General features: G+C 36.5%; 1 protein-coding gene across 4 annotated transcripts in view; it reads right to left on the minus strand.

The window, feature by feature from the left end:
* PPP2R5A (protein phosphatase 2 regulatory subunit B'alpha) overlaps positions 1–22,629 on the minus strand; it is a 72,561-nt gene that overhangs the window by 12,529 nt on the left and 37,403 nt on the right. For 3 of the 4 annotated variants that reach the window (XM_016921055.4, XM_054660603.2, NM_001302436.1), the window contains 7 exon segments: positions 19,913–20,109; positions 15,647–15,748; positions 6,940–7,032; positions 3,283–3,413; positions 1,871–1,930; positions 780–888; positions 35–88 (listed from right to left, as the gene is read on the minus strand). In XM_016921055.4, coding sequence (XP_016776544.1) covers positions 35–88; positions 780–888; positions 1,871–1,930; positions 3,283–3,413; positions 6,940–7,032; positions 15,647–15,748; positions 19,913–20,109 — 746 coding nt within the window. 4 annotated transcript variants of the gene reach the window in all.

A 22,629-nucleotide genomic window follows, 5' to 3' on the forward strand; every position in this document is an offset into this window, starting at 1 on the left:
AGACCAAAAACGTGAAAATAAATAGAACACTTACTGGCTCTGTTAGTGTTGTATCTTTCTCCAGGAACTGTACGACACAATATGCTAGCTAAAAGGTAAGGGACAGTTTATAAATATTAGTGAGATAACATTTAATAATGTAGGATTTTTATATTTAGCCAATATTTTTTAGACTACCTCATTTTGATAAATTATTCCAATATATAAAAATATACTCACAACTGTGAATGAAATTGTGAAATACCTCAATCGTGAAACTATACTCATAATTGTGTAACTTTTTAGCCTTGAAAGTAACTTCAAGTTTAAAAAACATTTTTAGTAGTAATTTCTGACTATAAAGTTAACTGAAATAAGACTAGAGCTAACAATTTAGTTTTTCAGCATGTTTCTACATGTACACCTATGCTGATATATTATTCTCTAAATATTAATAGAAGAGACCAAAATCTCTCTAACTAGGTCTAGGTTATTGCAGCTGGAAGAAACATTCTGTAGATATGTGGGATTTATTCAAAGTCACATAATTAGGTCAAGACCTGGACTATAATATGAGGAAAGTGTGTATCTTAAATTGTAAGTGTAGATATAGAAATTAAATAATTGGTCTTACTTAACAACTAAATACTTTAAAATAAGAAAAATTTGCTTTGGGTAATTTTGTAAGCAAATTGCTTAATTATACTTAACACTGTCATCTCAGTATTTCTCAATTTCTCTGCCTTTATATTGGCCTTTGAAATAATATTCATTTCATCTGAAATGTTTCTGAAACTTACCTGAGCATGAAACAAAGCTAATCCTTTTGCAGTATGCATAGGAATAAGAACCTTCATTAGAAATTGTTTATGTTCTGCTTTCAGTGGCAATGCAAAGCCATTGATAATACTGGAGGGAAAAAAAGGCAGGGGAAGGGTTAAGTAGTTACTACTTTGTTTCTAAAAGCTGTCATATCCATGAGTACATAAGGAACAGTGCTCTGCTTCAATCCTGGTGTTGTATGACTGCTCATCTTCAAACTACTTTAGGAAGACTATTACTATGAAGTCTGTTCCTCTAAGTCATTTGATGATTCCAAAAGAAAATTAGGACTGTCAATTAATTCCCAAGTAATTTATATCTTCATTTTCTATCAAACCTGTCACTTTATGCATTGTTGCTTTTATTTTTGCCCCCAAAGCTCCAGGAGAGTCAGTACCACAATATTGTTAGAACGTTCAATATTTTCTGAAGTAAATGGGTAGTTATTCTTACTTTGTTGGATAATGTGAAAGAAGTAGTTCTCTCCACAGTCATTTTCTACTATTAATAAAGGAAACTAAAATCATTGTCTAAATAGTAACAGAAAGGTCTAAAATTCTCTTAATACTAATACGTAGTGAATAAGGAAGGCAAAGTGTTATGGCAAAAGGTAATAAGAATTCAGCTGAGGCTGGGCATGGTGGCTCACGCCTGTAATCCCAGCACTGTGGGAGGCCGAGGGGGGTGGATTGCCTGAGGTCAGGAGTTCAAGACCAGCCTGCCCAACATGGTGAAACCCCATCGCTACTAAAAATAAAAATTAAAAAATTCGTTGGGTGTGGTGGCAGGCACCTGTAATCCCAGCTACTCAGGAGGCTGAGGCTGGGGAATCTCTTGAACCCGGGAGGCAGAGGTTGTAGTGAGCCGAGAATGCGCCATTGCACTCCAGCCTGGGCAACAAGAGCGAAACTCCGTCTCAAAAAAAAAAAAAAAAGACTTCAGTTGAGAAACTATGTGTTCTACATTTAAACTCTAAAAATGACATAATTTCTCCAACCCCAGCTAAGATTTTAATACATAAAACATTCACTTACTTAATTCTTAAAAAGAACAAAAAAACCTGACCTACCTTCCTAATATTTCAAGAAGTTCAGCAACACCATTGAAATGTTCTGTTTCATATATAAACCTGAATTTAAAATAAAGACAGATGTAATCAAAATCAAACTTCAGAAAACTAAGAGAAACAGGCAGGAGGGTGAAGAAATCAATCCAAAGGACAGCTATTAGAAACACACAAGCATGTTTTGGGTCTTATAAGCTCTTTTGCCCCAAACAGTTAATTCATGTCAATCTTAAAAAAGAAGATCTGTTTCCTACTGAACTACATATGCCTTTGCCAAAACTCGCCATATGTGAAGATAACAGATTGTCATTTCACCTGGAATATTCAACTTAATAATTAATAAGAAAGATAAGTTTCCTCAAAGAAATACTTTTTAAAATAAGAAACCTCTAATTATAGGGAAATCCAAGAGAAAAAGACCCATATGTAATAAAGCCATTTTTAATCAGAATTTCTTTAAACCTCTAACTATATAGGCTGCATAGCTTTCCAAGATTAGGGCTGCCTTTAAAGCAGGGAGACATAAATATAATAGGGCAGATATTACTCATCTCTTAATTGTTGCAATGTGGGAATAGTAACCAAATTTTGCCAGATCTTCAATTAATTAAAACAAACAAACCAAACCTTGAATGTGGGTGTTGTTATGAAATCTCCTGATCTGAAGCAACTACTTAACAGATTAATATTTATAAAGTACACTTGGCCCTGTATCCGCAGGTTTCATTATCTGTGCATTCAACCAACTACAGATCAAAAATATTTTTGAAAAATAAATACAAATTTAAAATATAGAATAACATCTATTTGCATAGCATTCACACTGTATTAAGTATTGTAAGTAATCTAGAAATAAAGTATACAGGAGGATGTGTGGACGTTATATGCAAATACTATGCCATTTTATATAAGGGACTTTGGATTTTGCTATTAGCAGGGGCCCTGGAATCAATCCTCCCCAGATACTGAGGATGACTACAAGCAAATGATAAGCCCCATATAAGAGGACTGCTTGAGTTCAGGAGTTCAAGACCAGCCTGGGCAACATACATAGTATGTTACATATATACTACATTACATATATATGTTACACATATATACTATGTTACATATATATGTTACATATATATACTACGTACATACAGTACATAGACCTTGTCTCTACTAAAAGTCAAAAAAAATTAGCCAGGCGTGGTGGTGCACACCTGTAGTCTCACTACTTGGCAGGCTGAGAGAGGAAGATTGCTTGAGTCTGGGAGATGGGGGCTACAATGAGCTATGTTCTCACCACTGCACTCCAGCCTGGATGACAGAGTGAGACCCTGTCTCAAAAAAACAAATAAAAATAAAAGAACTTGAATACAAGAAGATATGTAGGAGGAAAAGGTGCAATATACAATAAATGATTAATTTACCTGAGGAAAATGTTGTTAATTTGTTTTCTGATGAATGCTCTTAATCCAAGAAATTTCCCATAAATTCGGTGCAGAACAGTCTTCAGGAAGTCACGTTCTCTGGGATCTTCACTATCAAAAAGCTCCAGGAGCTTTAAAAGAAACCTGAGAAATTACTTTTAAAAAATAATCGAGCTAAAGCTTTATTCTAATTTTGATTTTAAAGATTATCCATGACATCTTTTAAAAATTTTTTAGGGTTCTTCCTTACCACACTGACTTTATTCTTGCTAAGTAATGAAGCTGAGGAAAAGCTTAGGAAATATTTCTTCTCACTTATTTCACTTCAAAATATGACATTTACAATAAATATAAATATTTCAAAAAGTGGATTTTTCTTTACCTTCCCACTGATTTTAAAATTCAATCCTACTCTTGAATACTAAAGAGGCTCACAATTTTGGAGTGTTAAAATTTGGGATTTTTAATGCTTTTTGATCGTCAAAACTACATAGAAAATCGTTTAAGTTTTTAGATTGCAAGTCATCAAATAGTCTTAAAAAGATCCATGTGTAAATGTATATTTCTAGTTTACTAGAAAGATGTACACATACTAAGACTTCTTTTTGTGAATTTACAATAAATTCAAGACAGTTACCATGCAGACATTTGAAAAATTAACATTCAGTTATTAGGATAAAATATTGGCAGATACATACTAATGGAGTAGAAATCATATATAAAATAACACTGGACTAAAAGATGAGGCCAATTTTTTTTTTCTTTTTTTTTTAAGACAGAGTCTTGCTCTGTAGCCTAGACTGGAGGGTAGTGATGCAATCACAACTCACTGCAGCCTCGACCTCCTGGGGTCAGAAGATCCTCCTGCCTCAGCCTCCCAACTAGCTGGGACTACAGGCACATGCCACCACACCCAGCTAATTTATATATTTTTTGGTAGAGACGGGGTTTCACCATGTTGCCCAGGCTGGTCTCAAACTCCTGAGTTCAAGCGATCCACCATCCTCGGTGTCCCAAAGTGCCAGGATTATAGGCGTGAGCCACTATGCCCAGCCCATAGATTTTTCAGCTTAGCAAATAGCTGAAAAATTTTAAACCAGTTCCACAATCAGCACTCTCCTATACCTCAATTGGCCCAATCAGTGTACTCCTATATTCTGCACAACTTTTCAGCAAAACCTGAGAGAAGAGACTTTAGAAAAAGTTAAAGTCAAAATCTCAAATTTCCATTTAAAATGGTAAAGAAACTTAATTTCTTCTGTCAAAAAAAACACTGTATTTTAAACATTGGATTTTCTTAGAAAAATATAAAATACTCTCTCTAGAGTACAAGTATCTGTAAAGCTGTCAAGGAATTTTATGTTCTGAACTTTCGTGTTTATAATTACAATAAAGAGAGCAAGCTCTGAACCTCATCAGAAGTTCTTATTCCATTTTGTTTTGAATTATATACAATTGCTAACACATGCATCTGAAACCAGAGTGGATGACTTAAGTCATATTTATATCTCCCAAAACAACTGCCATACTTATAGTTTCCATTCTTTGTTTGCTAGGCTGTTAAGGCCCTCATGAGACTCCAGCAAAAAATATCTACGGAGTATGAGAATTTTTGTTAATATATCTAATAAGTTCACATCAAATTATTCTAATTAAAAATGGCAGCCGGGCAAAGTGGCTCTCAACTGTAATCCCAGCACTTTGGGAGGCCAAGGCAGGCGGATCACTTGAGGTCAGGGATTTGATACCAGCCTGGCCAACACAGTAAAACCCTGTCTCTACTAAAAGTACAAACAAAAATTAGCCAGGCATGTCGGCACATTTGCAGTCCCAGCTACTTGGGAGGCTGATCCAGGAGAATCGCTTGAACCTGGGAGGCCGAGGTTGCAGTGAGCCAAGATCCAGCCACTGCACTCCAGCCTGGGCAACAAGAGCAAAACAGCCATATAAACTGCTAAAAGCAATTACTGGGCCCTAGCTTCTCAGATAATTCAGGCATTTAAAGTAGAAGGTAGAAAACAGATCCTGCCCCACCAGTTTTCTTTTTGCTCCCCTCACACCACAAAATAATACAGCAGCCTAAATACCTCAAGCTCTAGACTAACAAAGCACTAAGGCAATTGTTCCCCTCAACCTGTTACTGTATTAAATACAATTTCATATGGCATTACTAGAGCTCCCTAATGTATCCCACACAAGAGCTGCACAAGGAAATAAACAGGCATTCATTTGCAATTACCAAAATAACATAACTCCATTTAATGTAATTTTTAGTCATGATTAAAATGTATATGTTACTGTTAATACACACCTAATATTTCTTTATAGTTTATGAAGAGCTACTTCAATGGTTGAAGGAAATATTTTAGGCTGACAATGTTCTTCATTTATCAATCCTTCACAGCAACAGGTCAGAATATTTTATATGAGGTCAAGGGTAGTTACAAATGACCAAAGATCAGCTCTAAATATACCAAACTCACATTAGTAGAATTTTTATCATAGGGCACATACAAAGCGGTCTGAAGGGTAGGAAAGGTCCTTGCAATGATTTTAATCCTGGCCTCAGCATCAAATTCCTAAAGAGGCCTGCATACTCAGGCCTAGAAATGCCTAGAAAGGTTTGGTCTACTTCACAATTTTCTTTGGGGCCAGCCAATTCCATATAGTTAAAAAGGGGCCTTTGGCCAGTGCAGTGGCTCACACCTGTAATCCTAGCTCTTTAGGAGGCTGAGGTGGGAGGATCCCTTGAGGCCAGGAGTTCAAGACCAGCCTGGCCAAAGTGGTGAAACCCCGTCTCTACTAGAAATAGAAAAAAAAAATCAGCCAGGCATGGTGGCATGTGCCTGTAGTCCCAGCTACTTGGGAGGCTGAGGCAGGAGAATCGCTTGAACCCAGGAGGCGGAGGATGAAGTGAGCTGAGGTTGCACCACTGCACTCCAGTCTGGGCAGCAGAACAAGACTCCCTCTCAAAAAAAAAAAAGAGGCCTTTAAATTTTTGAAAAGGTTTTGAAAATGAATATATTCTTAGAAATTGTGAATATGTAGGTTCCAAAAATAACCGCTAATAAGCAGTTTATAAAAAAAAAAGGCATCACAATTAATTCTACCTCCTTACGTTCTTAATGATTCCACTTTATCTGTGGTTTAGGAATTGGGTGGTGGGATGCTTAGGTGCAAAGAGGAAAGAAAAAGGAAAAGGTAATTGATACTTAGGAAAGGAGCCTAAAGCCCAAATTCCTCACAATGATTCTACTCCTTTTTTCCCCCGTCATTGCAAAGTCCCAATGCTTAAAATATATGTCAAGTTCAAAGACTTACAAATGTAAAACAAAGATTTGCCCATGGATTGAATGGTCATACCACATTTTCTCAGATACTGCAGAAAGGCTTGTTTTTCTGGTATTTATAAAATAACTATGATAATTTAGGATTAAATAGGATAATTTGATTGACTTCATTAGACTCTCACCCTTGATAAAAATACTCTTGTACTCTCAGAGCTAACTTCACTTTTATTCTAATGGTTTGGCAGTAATATTAAGTGCTGTCAAATTAAACCATTAAAGTTTTGAAAGACTACACTATTTTAATAATAAGTTAATAAATCATTGCTAAGATGAATATATGAGAATCTAAGACAAAAGAGTTCCTCACCTGTTGTACGAACTTCTGATCAATGTATCGTTTTGCAATGCTAGGCTGGAAATCAGGGCTCTCCAAAAATCTCAAGAAGAATTCATATACCAACTATGAGAGAAAGTCAAATAAAGGCTAAGATGATGGCTACAGAATATTACCCTAAATAATCACTTCATATTAAAAACACACCTTTTCTTACCAACTTAGTGGGGAGATTTCAGATCTCATTATAAAATGTAATAAGTTGATTAAAAAAAATTTTTTTTTAAATTCACATCTGTACTCCCAACACACTTTAGGAAGCTGAGGTGGGAGAATCCCTTGAGCCCAGGAGTTTGAGACCACCCTGGACAACATGGTGAGACCGCTGTCTATACAAATAATCAAAAAATTAGCCAGGCATGGTGGCGTATGTCTGTTGTCCCAGCTACTGGGAGGCTGAGGTAGGAAGACTGCTTGAGTCTGGAGGTCAAGGCTGCAGTTAGCCGTGATTGTGCCGTACCACTGCACTCCAGCCTGGGCAACAGAGTGAGACTCTGTCTCAAAAATAAATAAATAAATAAACAAACAAACCTAGAAACTATATATTCACCATTTGGTTTCCTAAGCTGATAAACTTTGAGATTTATTTATTGCTTTACATAACTTCATGCAAAACGTTAAATTACAGGAGCTAGAAAATAAGGACAATGCCTATAAAATTAAATATTTCTTAATTAAATATATTCCTATTTTGTAATCCATACTCACTAGGAACATGTTCCTTCCCAGTGGACTACTACCTACCTCAATTTAATCACTACAGAGTTTCTTAAATGCAGAGTCAACAACCTCCAGATAAAACAGGCAGTGTATCATTAATTTTTAAAAAGAAAGGAAAAGAAAAACTTCTGGTCTTTCTATAAAACTACAGTGGGAAAACTAATTAAATCAAAACCAGGCATATCCTATCCACACTTGAGAAATAATGAACCAAATTACGTAAGTACAGGGCTAGGGAAGAAATGTCTGTGTACCAACCACAGCAAATAAACTAGAAGTCATAGCAGGCCTTCTATAAAAGTGCCAAGCAACCTACAAGTAATAGCAAATGTTCACTTGCTACCACAAATCAGAATTAAATATTTGGTTCAGCTTGTCACTATCATACCTGCTTTCAAGGAGAAAGGCAAATATGACTAAAGTTTTTTTTTATTGTAACCTAATAGCTATAAAAAGCAGAAACTTAGCCCAAAATGTATCTTATTAGCTATTAAACAATACTATATCAATTTAACACCCTAAAAATAAAAAAGGAGGATTCTATCCCAAAGCAAAAACAGTCATTCAATGAACATTTAGGTAGCCAGTTAGGTTGATGTAGAAGTTAGAAAAGAAAAAGGGAAAAGAAAGATTGCTACATTAAATTAATAGACCTTAGAGCAAACAAAAGCACTACCAGATCTAGGCCTTATCATTCACCAAGTAACAACACATTTTTATTACTGTGAGTTCAGTAACAGTCTACAGCTAACAAAAGTTTGGGGATCTGAGCAAATACAATTTTGCTTGATGTATCTCTGCCCAACTGTGGAAAAGGAGTGATGCTTGTCTGGTCTAATGTTACCTAACATTTTGTGTTTATCATAAATTAAGGATATAACAAGAAATAAAACTTGATGGCAATTTAAGTTTTTATTCATAGATAATTTTCTAATCAAACAACAATAGAGATAAAAGATAATTTTGCTTTGGGGTATAAACGCGCAAAAAGATATACAAAACTGATCACAGAGTGCTCTGAAAAGTCAGCACAGTCTCATGGACTGCTATGCAGTTTCATTAATGGCACAACTTAATTCATTCAGTGCCTATTTTCATGTCCAGTACTGGGCTATGTATAGTATGAACAGACATTAGGGATGGTATGGCTCAAAAAGCCCATTCACTACACAAAAATTATATTATGTGGCACAGACTATAAGTGCAGGAGCTATTTAGAAAAGGGCTGTATCACTGTGGAATAGGTAGGAAAAGCTTTAAGGAGGATATGCAACTTGAGCCCTGCATTTGTTTTGATTCTAGATCCTTTGTTTTGATTCTGGATCCTCAGGAAGAGGATGGCTTTTATTTTATAGAAATGTAGCAGCATGTCTTGATTTAAAAATATATATATTTATTTATTTTTAGAGACAGAGTTTCACCACGTTGCCCAGGCTGGTCTCGAACTCCCAGGCTGAAGCTATGCACCCGCCTCAGCATCCTAACGTGCTGGTAAGGTGTAAGCCACCATGCCTGGCTTTTTTTTTTTTTTTTTTTTTTTTTTTTTAAGCAGCATGTCTTGAGATGAAGAGAATGCAGAGTATAGGTTGATGGTATGGAATTATAGACTCCAAATCTTTATGCAAATCCCTGGAGATTCCACCATAAGGTGGGATCAGGTTAAACATTAAACATGAGCCAAATGTGGCATGCATTAGCCTATTTACTCTCCCTTCTTAAGATCTTCATCAGAAATATAGGGTTTAAGGCTTAATAGTTTTCAGAGTAATAGCCTGTCCTATGGGAGACTTTTATGACATCAAGCTACAAATCAAACTGAATTCTCTAATTCTCTCAAACTGAATTCTCTAAACCATATATATAATTGAACCATATATATAATTGAAACCTGTGCCATTCACAAATACCACATATAAATTCTTTCACAGTTTTCATCTACATCATTTACCTGACACAGTAAACATTAGGTGATCAGTCAAAATTAGCAGCAAAATGCTGTTATGCCGCCAACTTAGCACCACTAAAGAGATGATGACAAAAAGTTACTTAAATACATATTGAGGGCCAGGTGCAGTGGCTCACACCTGTAATCCCAGCACTTTGGGAGCCTGAGGCGGGTGGATCACCTGAGGTCGGGAGTTCCAGACCAGCTTGGCCAACATGCAGAAATCCCGTCTCTACTAAAAATACAAAATTAGCCAGACATCGTGGTGCATGCCTGTAATCCCAGCTACTTGGGAGGCTGAGGCAGGAGAATTGCTTGAACCTGAGAGGCAGAGGTTGCAGTGAGCCGAGATTACTCCATTGCATTCCAGCCTGGGCAACAAGAGCAAAACTCCGTCTCAGAAAAATAAATAAATAAATAAAAATGATGAATAGTTATCCCAAATAGAGGTAGAAGAAACACTAGTGATCTACAGAGCTGGAAATCTTCAAAATGGAATAATTGAGATTATGCTTCTATAAAATTTATCCTGTCCCAGTGTCACTCTCTATTTACTCCATCCTACATTTTAAAAAATGTATCACACCCTAACATAGAATATATGCCAATTATTTTATTATTATTTTGTTCTTCTCTGCTAGGATGTAAGGGATTTTGCTTAGTTCATTACTTTACCCTCAATGTTTACAAAAATGCTTGACACACAATAGATGCTTACTGAATGAATGAAAATCGCATTTGTTAAGAAGGTGTGTTTCTACGTAGTGACTGAAGTTTTTCTATGGTCTTGTTTTCTTTCTTTTTTTTTTTTTGAGACACAGTCTTGCCCTGTCGCCCAGGCTGGAGTGCAATGGCGCGATGTCGGCTCACTGCAACCTCTGCCTCCTGGGTTCAAGCCATTCTCCTGCCTCAGCCTCCTGAGTAGCTGGGATTAGAGGCGTGTGCCACCATGCCTGGCTAATTTTTGTATTCTTAGTAGAGACGGGGTTTCACCATGTTGTTCAGGCTGGTCTCGAACTCCTGACCTCATGATCCTTCTGACCTCATGATCCACCTGCCTCAGCCTCCCAAAGTGCTGGGATTACTGGGATTGCTGGGATTACAAGTGGGCGTGAGCCACTGCGCCCAGCCTTCTATGGTCTTCTATACAAATAACTTGCTCCAAGAATCTAAGAAACAGTGTTACAAAGAAAAACAGGCACTTCACCAATGAATTCAGTTCACTAATAAAATGACAAACTTCAACTATGTTCAATGTATGGCTAGTCCTTCTACTTCTGTACACCAAAAATACCCTAAAAAGTGAAAGATAACTAAAAAGTATAGGGAATTGAGGAGTGTAATCTTACTATTCTACTCAGTTCTGACCATGTCTTTCCTAAGGGAGTTAAAATAAAACATAAAATTCTGGTCTTCACCATTAAAAAGACTTGGGAGAAGTTCCAACAGAAAACAGCATGGATGATTAAAGTATCTGAAAAATAAGACCTATACAAAAAGCTAAAGGAATAGAAATGTTTGGGTCAGAGAGGCAAAGACTCAGAAGCAAACTTTAAAGACCTACAAGTACCTAAGAGGCTGCTTTCAAGTAATACAAGTGACCAATGTTTTCCAACCTCTATTAAGAGGAAACGTAAATAAGGTTTTTAATTGATTTAATATATAAAAGAATTCATATAAAAATTAATGCATAGTCAACTATATGAGATATTATATATTAAGCACCCAAAAAGAACATTGCCTGGGATGAGGTAAACATTAACAAAATCTTAGTTTTTTAAGTATCTGTTTTTCTCTGTAATCCTTGTGAAAACACAGATTGTGCATAAACCTTGAATAGTTTAAATACAGCAAGCCTAGGTTTTTTCCCTCTGCTCTTTTATCCATAAGAACTAAAAAGATAATAACTATTCACAATGAAAAAGGCCAAAGCAATAAAAGTATTTCTCAACCTTATATAAAAGATATTCCTTTTTATTTTTGTGGCTATAAAGTTAGTGCATTAGGCTATGATTCCTACCATTTTGGATTCTTAGCCCATGAAAATATTTAAAATATAGTATATGGCCAAGAGTTATTTGAATGTAAAGGTGTACACTGTAATATATGTATGTTGCTAGTTTAAATTTCTAATTATACTGCCCAGAGAGAAAAGCCTTCTAATCCCTAAAATACAACTTATTCCTAAAAAGGTCTATGTTCTAGGCACTATCCTACATAATTAAATCTTAATTATCTGTGCCACTAAAGTAATTAATAAAAGAAAGTGAAAATACACAATCTGCCTGTATTCCAGGCTAGTACAGCAGCCAAGTGTCCTAATTATCTAAAAGTGCAGAAAATTAATATATTGTTAGTCTTCAATAAATAGAAAGCAATAATACTTAGGAAAGAAATGAGAAAATAATTTAAAACTGTTGTACATTAAGTTACCATGTAATACTACACTTAATAAATTAGAAGATACAACCTATCCCCTAATACTGAAATGACCTTCCTTGTGGTCCTTTCTTTTATCTCTTTTTATTCCATTATTCCATTGCTCATTAGTATTTCCATTACAGTGTAAGAATAAGTAAAAAGAGATAAACTTTTATTAGCACATGTTTAGAAAATTCATGAAAAGGGTGGGGAAACAAAGGCTTGAAAGGTTTTGAGATTACTTGTAATTACTCCCTCATTAACAACTAATGTTTATTTTCCACCCTAATAAATTAATTTCTAGCATCTAGGATCTCATAAGCTAAATGTAAAACGTAAACTTTTAGTACGAAACAAAAGAATTCCAGGTGGGTTAAGCACACATTATAATAGCAGAAGAAACTTTCATTGAGCAAATTTCTTCAGTGCTACAATTCCCTATAATCTAATTTGTCAGAGTAGTTTTAATATTCCATCTAAAAACACTCAAGATGATTAATAACGTAGCTACAATATATTGACAAATCCTATAAATCAGGTCACTTTAGTATCTACCAGTTTCTGATGTCCTTAGACTATTTAATTGCCAAATTTAAAAACTGTATGCCAAATTTTGGTTTCTAGAAATTTTGGTTTTCAGAAAGATTTTTTAACTATAAACATATATATCTAAGGCAGAGCCTTTTAATCAAGGGACCATAGATGAATGAGAATTTCTTGTATCTCTGGGAATTTGTCTTGAGAGAGAACTACTTCTCAAAAATCGTATTTTGGGCTGGACACAGTGGCTCATGCCTGTAATCCCAGCACTTTGGGAGGCTGAGGTGGATGGATCACTTGAGGTCTGAGTTCGAGACCTGCCTGGCCAACATGCTGAAACCCCATCTCTACTAAAAATACAAAAATTAGCTGGGCATGGTGGCAAGCACCTGCAGTCCCAGATACTCAAGAGACTTGAGGCAGGAGAATCATTTGAACTTGGGAGGTGGAGGTTGCAGTGAGCCGAGATCATGCCACTGCACTCCAACCTGGGCAACAGAGTGAGACTCCATCTCAAAAATAAATACATAAATAAAAAAAGAAAAAATCATATTTTGAAAGCAACTTACCACCTCCTAAAATGTTAAGAACCACTGGTTTCAGGGAATTTAAATAAAACCTCAAATCATACCAGTTAAAAATGGAAAGCATATTGTCTACTTGGCTCAATTTCCACTGTTACTTTCCATGAGCATATAAATATATTCTAATGAAAACACTTTCTTTACTTTTAAAAATTCAAAGACCAAGGGGTCTTTTTCAGACTGTTCAACTACATCTGATTAAAAAATCAGCTAATGAGAATTTTTCATTATCAGCTTATCAACTTATCAGCTAATGAGAATATGTAAAACCTTTACATTTCATATACAGCATTATTAATTTTACACCAACTATGGAACAAAATTTCAGATAAACTTGTGTACAGTTCTATTAAAAAATAATTTACCACTTTGGATTTTTCTAGTTCTGTAAGCTCTAATGTGCTGAAAGATCTTAAAACCGTTATCAGCTTTCGCTAATCCTAGGACACCGCTTCATTTTATTTGGATGTATAGGTGCTACACAGAATGAATAAATTAATAAATAATGAGGCAGACTATTGCATAAAGTATCCCAAACGACATAGAATGTAATTTTCTTTCTCTCATCGTTTTTCTTTTTTTTTTTGAGACGGAGTTTCTCTCTTGTTGCCCAGGCTGGAGTGCAATGGCGCAATCTCGGCTCACCACAACCTCCGCCTCCTGGGTTCCAGCAATTCTCCTGCCTCAGCCTCCTGAGTAGCTGGGATTACAGGCATGTGCCACCATGCCTGGCTAATTTTGTATTTTTAGTAGAGACGGGGTTTCTCCATGTTAGGCTGGTCTGGAACTCCTGACCTCAGGTGATCCACCCAGCTTGGCCTCCCAAAGTGCTGGGATTACAGGTGTGAGCCACCACGCCTGGCCTCTCTCATCTTTTTATAATAACAGAAAATGTAAAGGTCACTACAGAATATAAATACTTGCAAAATTAAAAAAAAATCAGCAAATTAATTGGCATTAATACCTAGAATCCATATATAAATGAAGAAAATTGAACAGAGCTCCAGAGACCTGTGGGACACCATCAAGTATAGCAACATACACATAAATGAGAGTCCCAGAAGATGAGAGAAAAAGGGCAGGAAAAATATTTGAATGATGACCAAAAATAAATAAAATATTATGAAAAATATTAGTTTACATAATGAATTCTAATTGTAACTCAATAAACAACAGGTAGAATAAAGTCAAGAAGATCCACACCTAGATACATCATAATCAAATTGACAAAACTTAAAGACAAAGAGATAATGTTTATAGCAGCAAAAGAAAAACAACTTTTCACATACATGATGAGATCCTCAATAAGATTAATGGCTAACTTGTCATGAGAAAACCATGGACGTAAGAAGACAAATGGGATGACATGTTCAAAGTGTTGAAAGAAAAAGACTGTTAGCCAAGAATTCTACATCCAGCAAAACTCTCCTTCAAAAATGAAGAGGAAATTAAGACATTCCTAGATAAACACTGAAAGAATTTGTCATTAATTGCACACCTGTAACCCCAGCACTTTGGGAACCAAGTGGGTGGGCTGCTTGAGCTCAGGTGTTCGAAACCAGCCTGGGCAACATGGCAAAACCCCATCTCTACTAAAAATACAAAAATTAGCAGGTGTAGTGTCACACATCTGTAGCTGCAGCTACTTAGGAGGCTGAGGTGGGAGGATGGCTTGAGCCCAGGAGGCAGAAGTTGCGGTGAGCTAAGATCATGCCACTCCACTACACTCCAGCCTGGGTGACAGAACCAGACCCCATCTCAAAAAAAAAAGGAAAGAAAAGAAAAACATAATGTATAAAAATTTATGGATTCAAGCAAAAACTTATACATAGAACTGTTCATAACAGCTCTATTCACAATAGCCAAATGATGGAAATAATTTAAATGTCCATCAACTGGTAAGTGGATAAACAAATGTGGTATATCCATACAATGGAATAATTCATCCATAAAAAGGAATGAAGTATTGATATAGACTACATTTATGAACCTTGAAAACATTATGCTAACTGAAAGAACCCAGAAACAAAAGCCCACATATTACATAATTTCACTTATATGAAGTATCCAAAATAGGCAAATCCAGAGACAGAAAGCAGATTGGTAGTTGTCAGGGGCTGTAAAGAGAGCAGAATGGGGCATGAGTGCTAAATGCCAATGGGGTTTCCATTTGGGGTGATAGAAAAGTTATAGAATTAAAGAGTGGTGATGGGTTGTACAACATGGCGAATGTACTTTGTGCCACTGAATTGTACACTTCAAAATGGTTTAAATGGTAAATATATGTTAAGTGTATTTTATTACAATGAAAAAACATTGAAAAACAGTACTTGCATGAAAGAAAATAATGTTAATAAAACCATAAAAGTCAAATATTTTACACAGACACTCAGAATCTAAATGAGAAAACCATGATTTCTGCAGAATAGCATAAATATAAAAACTGCCAATACGTAATTATGTTCCATACCTGTATGTGAGGCCAAGAGGCCTCAAGCGTGGGTTCATCCTCTTCTGGATCAAAATCTGGATTATCACTTGGAGGAAGTGTACGGAAGATGTTAGCACTGATCTGTAAAGAAAAAATAATTTTACGTTCGTTGTTGTATGTGTGATTGAATTGGACAATTCAAAACGAAGTATTTTAAAGATCACTTTAAGAAAAAAGTTATAGCTGTAAGCTTAGTTCAAAATCTGTAAACCTCTTCAAGATACAAAGAAAGCAGGTGTTTGTTTCTCTCTTTTCTCTATCCAATAACTCTGACTTCCTCGACCTAAGCTCCTGAAGATTACAGATAACCTCTGGATTCATCTTCTTTAAATTATAAATTGTTCTTTCCGAATTTTGCTTAAAAAGAAAGAGGAGGCCAGGCGAAGTGGCTCACACCTGTAATCCCAGCACTTTGGGAGGCCGAGGGGAGCAGACTGTCTGAGGTCAGGAGTTCAAGACCAGCCTGGGCAACATGGTGAAACCCCCAATCTCTACAAAAACACAAAAATTAGCTAGACATGGTGGCGCACACTTGTGGTCCTAACTACTGGGGAGGCTGAGGCAGGAGAATCGCTTGAGCCCAGGAGATGGAGGTTGCAGTGAGCCGAGATCATACCACTGCACTCCAGCCTGGGTGACAGAGCCAGACCCTGTCTCCAAAAAAAAAATAAAAATAAAAAAATAAAAAAGAAAGAAGGGAAAGGGAGAATATTGAGGAAGGGAGTACAGGGAATTCGAGGGAAAAAGTTACTAATTCTACTTATCTTTAATTTGATTCATTTCACCTTTCTATAATTCCTCCCATATTCCAACATGGCCATATTCTATACTTGCCTTATAACTCAGAGTTTGGTAAAATCTCTCCATTCTTATACATACATACCACACTAAGGAAGAGGTGAGCGAGGGTAGAATGCCTTCACTGTTAATATAAATGTGTTTATAATACCTTTTGATGATTTAATTTACTGTATTTCATCTACTTTGAGACTTTTAAAAAACATATTAACCACCCTGAAATCAGGATGTGCTTCATTTTAGATCCAGTGAAATAGAGTATTTATAATTTCATGCTTTGCATTATCTTAGTACTAAGGTAAATATATATCCTTTTTCTCTAGCAAAGGATAGACTGTGGTCCTAATCTACAATTTTTTTAAGAATAATGAACAGACTGACAGACTAAGTAGTTTAATAAACATTTAAGGCCCAACTACTAAGGGGTTGATCATTTTGAGACAAACTATTCCAGAGGTAGAGGACAAGACAAGGAATTGCAAGCAAATTCCCAACTACTCTTATGAAGTGGCATCTTTGGTACACAAATTAACTGCTAATAGTCAATTACTGTAACCGTTAAGACTTAATAAGTAATAACCTAAAATTTGATGAGCCAGAACTCAAAGTCAGTACTTGAGGGCAAAGCCAATAAACAGTTTGATGGACATCAATTTCACAAAGAGTAGCAGCAAGCCATCGATACAATTTGAAAAGAAATCTATCTCACAAGAGCGTAGAATTTGTCCTTGAGATCATACTTATTATTGTCAGTAGTAAAAGAAAAAGTTAACCTTGTAGCCACTAATAAAATTAACTGTATATAACAAATATTCAGAAGAGCTTCAAGAATCTAAATTGGTAAGATGACTCAAGTATTACTTAGATATTAAATTAAGTACTCATAAATTTTTAAGAAACCAACAATATATACCTACTATGTGCCCACAGAAATCAAAATAAAATATTTAAGAAAGCAACAACAAACACACACCTTTTTACTTGGGCAAAGAAATTAAATCCCATAATTTATTAGTATATAGCAAATTTGACTCAAATATTTGAGACTTTCAGTATCTGTCAACAATTTTAGAGATTAATTCCCAGGACTTTAAAAATTCCTGAATATAAGCCATTTGAAATCAGTAACAGTAGGAAATACTGCTTTTTCTCCCTGAACTTTTTAAATGATTAAAAAAACTTGAAGAAGTCCATCAATATTTAATATTTATGTTCTCAAACTATCACTTCCTTTTATTGTCTGTAGGAGTTTAAGCCAATTTCATTTTGATTAATGTTCTCTCTATAGCTAATCTTTAAATTTTTTTGAGGCTGGACATGGTGGCCCTTGCATGTAAACCTAGCACTTTGGGAGGCCGAGACAGGAGGACTGCTTGAGGTCAGGAGTTTGAGACCAGCCTGGGCAATAAGCAAGGCTCCACCTCTAAAAAAAAAAAAAAAATGAAAAAATTAATCGGGCATGGTGGTGCATGCTTGTAGTTCTACCTACTCAGGAGGCTTAGGCAGGAGGACAGCTTGTGCCCAGGAGGTCAAGGCTGCGGTGAGCTATGATTACGCCACTGCACTCCAGCCTGGGAAAAGAGACACTCTCTTTTTTTTTTTTTTTTTGAGACAGGGTCTCATTCTGTCGCCCAGCCTGGAGTGCAGTGGCACAATCTTGGCCCACTGCAACCTCCGCCTCCCAGGTTCGAGCAATTCTCCGGCCTCAGCCTCCCAAATAGTTGGGATTACAGGCGCCCACCACCACACCTGGCTAATTTTTGTATTTTTAGCAGAGATGGGGTTTCACCATGTTGGCCAGGCTGTTCTCAAACTCCTGACCTCAGGTGATCAACCCGCCTTGGCCTCCCAAAGTGCTGGGATTACAGGCATGAGCCACTGTGCCCAGCCAACTCTGTCTCCAAAAAAAAAAAAATTTTTTTTGAAGGCTTTTATTCTCTCTAAAGAAAAAAAACAAACCCAACAATCAAAAATTTCCTAATTCCTTTTGAGAGGTCTTCTACTACAGATTGATAAAAGGAAACCCAACTACTATAGTAGGGCCAAACTTATATTTCCTACTACACATTTGGTTCTTCCCCAAGAACATATATTAGGCAAGGGGAAAGAAATGAAGGCAACTGTAGGTTATATTTATATTTGCTTTTAGCTTCAATACTCTAAGTTTAAATTATGTACTCAGCGACTCTCTAATTAGTCCAACTGGATTTTTTTACTTTTTTTTTTTTGAGACAAGGTGTTCCTTTGTCAACCCAGGCTGGAATGCAGTGGTGATCATGGCTCACTTCAGTCTTGAACTCCTGGGCTCAAGCGATCCTCTCACCTCAGCCTCCTGAGTAGCTGGGCCTTTACTAAAGGCTCATGCCACCATGCCTAGCTAATATTTTTATTTTTTTTTTTTAGTACTTTTTGTAGAGATGGGTCCTTGCTATGCTGGCTAGGCTGGTCTTGAACTCTTGGCCTCAAGTGATTCTCCCACCTCAGCCTCCCAAAGTGCTGGGGTTTACAAGCATAAGCGAGCCACTGCACTGGCCTGAATTTTTATATTTTGTTAGTATACAATAAAATAAAATTTAAAAATCACAAATACTAAACAAAATCATACTGTTTGATAGAAAATAAGGTTGAATTATTAATAAACAGCAAGCATCCTAAACAACCTTACTTCAATAAAGTTGGCTGCAGTTTTTTTTCACATCAGATATTATAACTTCTTAAAGATCCTGACTTTCAATTAAAGCGTTATACCTGACTCCCTTACCCACTGCTTAAATGTGGAGATCCCTAGTCTTTCACTGGTCTTCCCTTTCCCCTTTACAAGTTCTTAGTAATGACCGGGTGCGGTGGCTCACGCCTATAATCCCAGCATTTTCAGAGGCCGCGGCAGGTGGATCACCATGTCAGGAGTTCAAGACCAGCCTGGCCAAGATGGTGAAACCCCATCTCTACTGAAAATACAAAAATTGGCTGGGCGTGGTCGTGGGCACCTGTAATCCCAGCTACTCGGGAGGCTGAGGCAGAGAACTCCTTGAAACTGGGAGGCAGAGGTTGCAGTGAGCCAAGATCGCACCACTGCACTCCAGCCTGGGCTACACAGCAAGACTCCGTCTCAAAAATAAATAAATAAAAATAGAAGTTCTCAGTAACTATTCACCTCCATGACATTAATTACCTATCAATCTGTATAATCCCAGGCCTAAACCCTTCTCTTAAGCTCTAGATCTGCACTATCCAATATGGAAGCCACCAGCCACTATGACTCTCAATTCCCAAACTTGTATATGCAATGATGGTATCACTGGAATGGATGGGGTATGAACTATTTTCTAAAATTTGGGGGATGTATTAATTATTGTACATTTATTTAAAATCAGTCTCATTAATTCATTATTATACCTCAGATCTTAAATTTACATAAATCTGAGGAACATAATTCTAGAGGCTTACCATTTTTACTATATCAGAATACGCTGATTCAACAATTACACCACGATTAGTTGAAACATACTCAACCAGTTCATTCAGTGTTGCTCTTTTAATTTCTTTGCTCTTCAAGTCTGAAACAGAGTCCATGAAATCAAACAGTATACAACACTGCTGCAACTTCTGACAGAAAAGCTCTTGTTGTTCATTTGAAGTGGCATCTATAAATAAAAATAAAGAAAAACTTAGAAATAACCTACTCAGAAGTTACTTTTATATATTTATTAATTTTGTAGAAGCTATTCACATATGTAAAACTTCTTCCAAAAATCTAGTGAGAAACGTGCCCATCTATAACCCCATCATTCAGGGATTTATACTGGACTCTTCTCTCTCCCTCATTACTCACAATCAATCATTAAAAAAATTTTTTTAAAGAAATATGGTCTTGCTACATTGCCCAAGATAGACTCAAACTCCTAGGCTCATGTGATCCTCCTGCCTCAGCCTCCAGAGTAGTGGAGATTATGTGCCACCATACCCAGCTAATCATTAAATGTTACTGATTCAGCGTCTTTAACATATTTGAAATCTATTCTTGTCATTCCCACTGCCATTTCAGACTCTCACCATGCCTCATCTGGACTACAGCAATGATATGCTAATTGCTCCTCTTATCTGGTCCCATAACCATTACCACTCCTGACTTACCCTCCAAACAACCTCAAAATCTTGCCAAAATGAGAATCGGTGTGTTCAAGTTCCATGTTTTTCAATGATACTCCAATAATTAAATAATAAAGTTCAAACTCCTCTCAGCTGTATACAAAGTACAGCTGTCTACTGTCAAGAGTCATCTCTCAACCCTTTCCAACATGCCTCTTCATTTTGGTTAAACAATACTCTCTGCAGTTCCCTGAAGATTACACAATGTTTCCTCTGTCTGGAATGCCCTTCTTCCCACATTCCCACCCTGGGAACACTACCTACTTATAAAGTTTCAGCATAAGTCCCTTCTTTTTTTTTTAATTTTTATTTTTTTGAGACAAAGTCTTGCTCTGTCGCCCGGGCTGGAGTACAGTTTTCAGAAGCTTTCCTTATGGTACTGAAGCTAAATTGGTTGGTTTATCCACTTTTACCCAAATGTGTTTTAGGTGCATATCTCTGTTATAGTATTTACTGTGCTTTACAGCAATTATATTTTACATATTCAGCACCCCTCAACTAAAAGCAGGAACCAACGGCTAGGCACAGTGGCTCACACCTGTAATCCCAGCATTTTGGGAGGCCAAGGCGGGCAGATCACTTGAGGTCAGGAGTTCGAGACCAGCCTTGCCAACATGGCAAAACCCCGTCTCTACTAAAAATACAAAAATTATCCGGGCATGGTGGCGCATGCCTGTAATCCCAGCTACTCCAGAGGCTGAGGTAAGAGAATCGCTTGAACCCAGGAGGCTGGGGTTGCAGCGAGCCGAAATCGCACCACTGCATTCCAGCCTGGGCAACAGAGACAACATCTCAATCAATCAATGCAGAAACCAAGTTTTACTTATCTAATTATCTCTGTCTTTCTATCTCTCTACTTCTCTTTCTCTTTCTAGTATCTAATACAATGCCTGGCATATAATAGGCACTCAAAAAATGGGCCGGTGTGGTGGCTCATGCCTGTAATCCCAGCACTTTGGAAGGCTGAGGCAGGCGGATGACTTGAGGTCAGGAGTTCAAGACCAGCCTAGCCAAATGGTGAAACCCCATCTCTACTAAAAATACAAAAATTAGCCAGACGTGGTGGCGGGCGCCTGTAATCCCAGCTACTGGGAAGGCTGAGGAAGGAGAATCACTGGAACGCAGGAGGTGGGGGTTGCAGTGAGCCGAGATAGCGCCACTGCACTCCAGCCTGGGCCACAGAGTGAGACTCAAGTCTCGATTTAAAAAGTTTATTGTTTTATATTCTACTTATTACAAAAATATGGACACACTGTATTGATTTGATTCTAACAAATGTTAAATCCTTTTGTTTCTAACCTTCAAAACCATAAAACTTCACTTCTGAACTTTCATTCTATAAACAAGGAATTCAATTAGTTCAATCACTTAAGTTTACTGAACTTCTGAAAGTAAATTTTAAAAATCATATTCAACTCTGATATTTATCTCATAATATACAAAACTATGCCTCCATTCAAAACCAGTACATAACTTTATATAAAGATACAGGCAGAAAATCTTCATAAAGATGATAACCTAATCAAGAATGCCTATGCTTCGTAATTACTCCAGGGCAGGAAGCTAGTAAAATTACCTTTCAATTATATTCAAGTTGCTGTCCTTAAAAAAGCTGATTTAGATAAGGTACTGCTGAACCGTAGTAGGTCAGGTATTCTAAGCATGCTCACACAAAGTCACAAGACATAAGGCATATTCTTTTCATTGATCAATTATTATTAAATAATTTTACAATAAAACAAATGTGGATATATTACAAAGAACAGCAAAAGTCACATGATTTTTGAAGTAAAAAATATGAAGACTTGAATTTGCTGCAGTTCATTTGTGGCTATGCCAGTAAAATAAGATAGCTTCACACTTACAAAGAACTTGTATTAACATTTCCTGTTCCAGAATCAATAATGACTCTCTGCTTTATGAAGGTTAAAGTCTATAAGCCTAAGATTGGCATTCAGAATCCATGTAATATTGACATATATGACATTTTTTACTACCAATTTGGTAAAGTTTTT

This window comes from Pan troglodytes, chromosome 1, assembly GCF_028858775.2.
Source record: "Pan troglodytes isolate AG18354 chromosome 1, NHGRI_mPanTro3-v2.0_pri, whole genome shotgun sequence".
NCBI classification, from domain to species: domain Eukaryota; kingdom Metazoa; phylum Chordata; class Mammalia; order Primates; family Hominidae; genus Pan; species Pan troglodytes.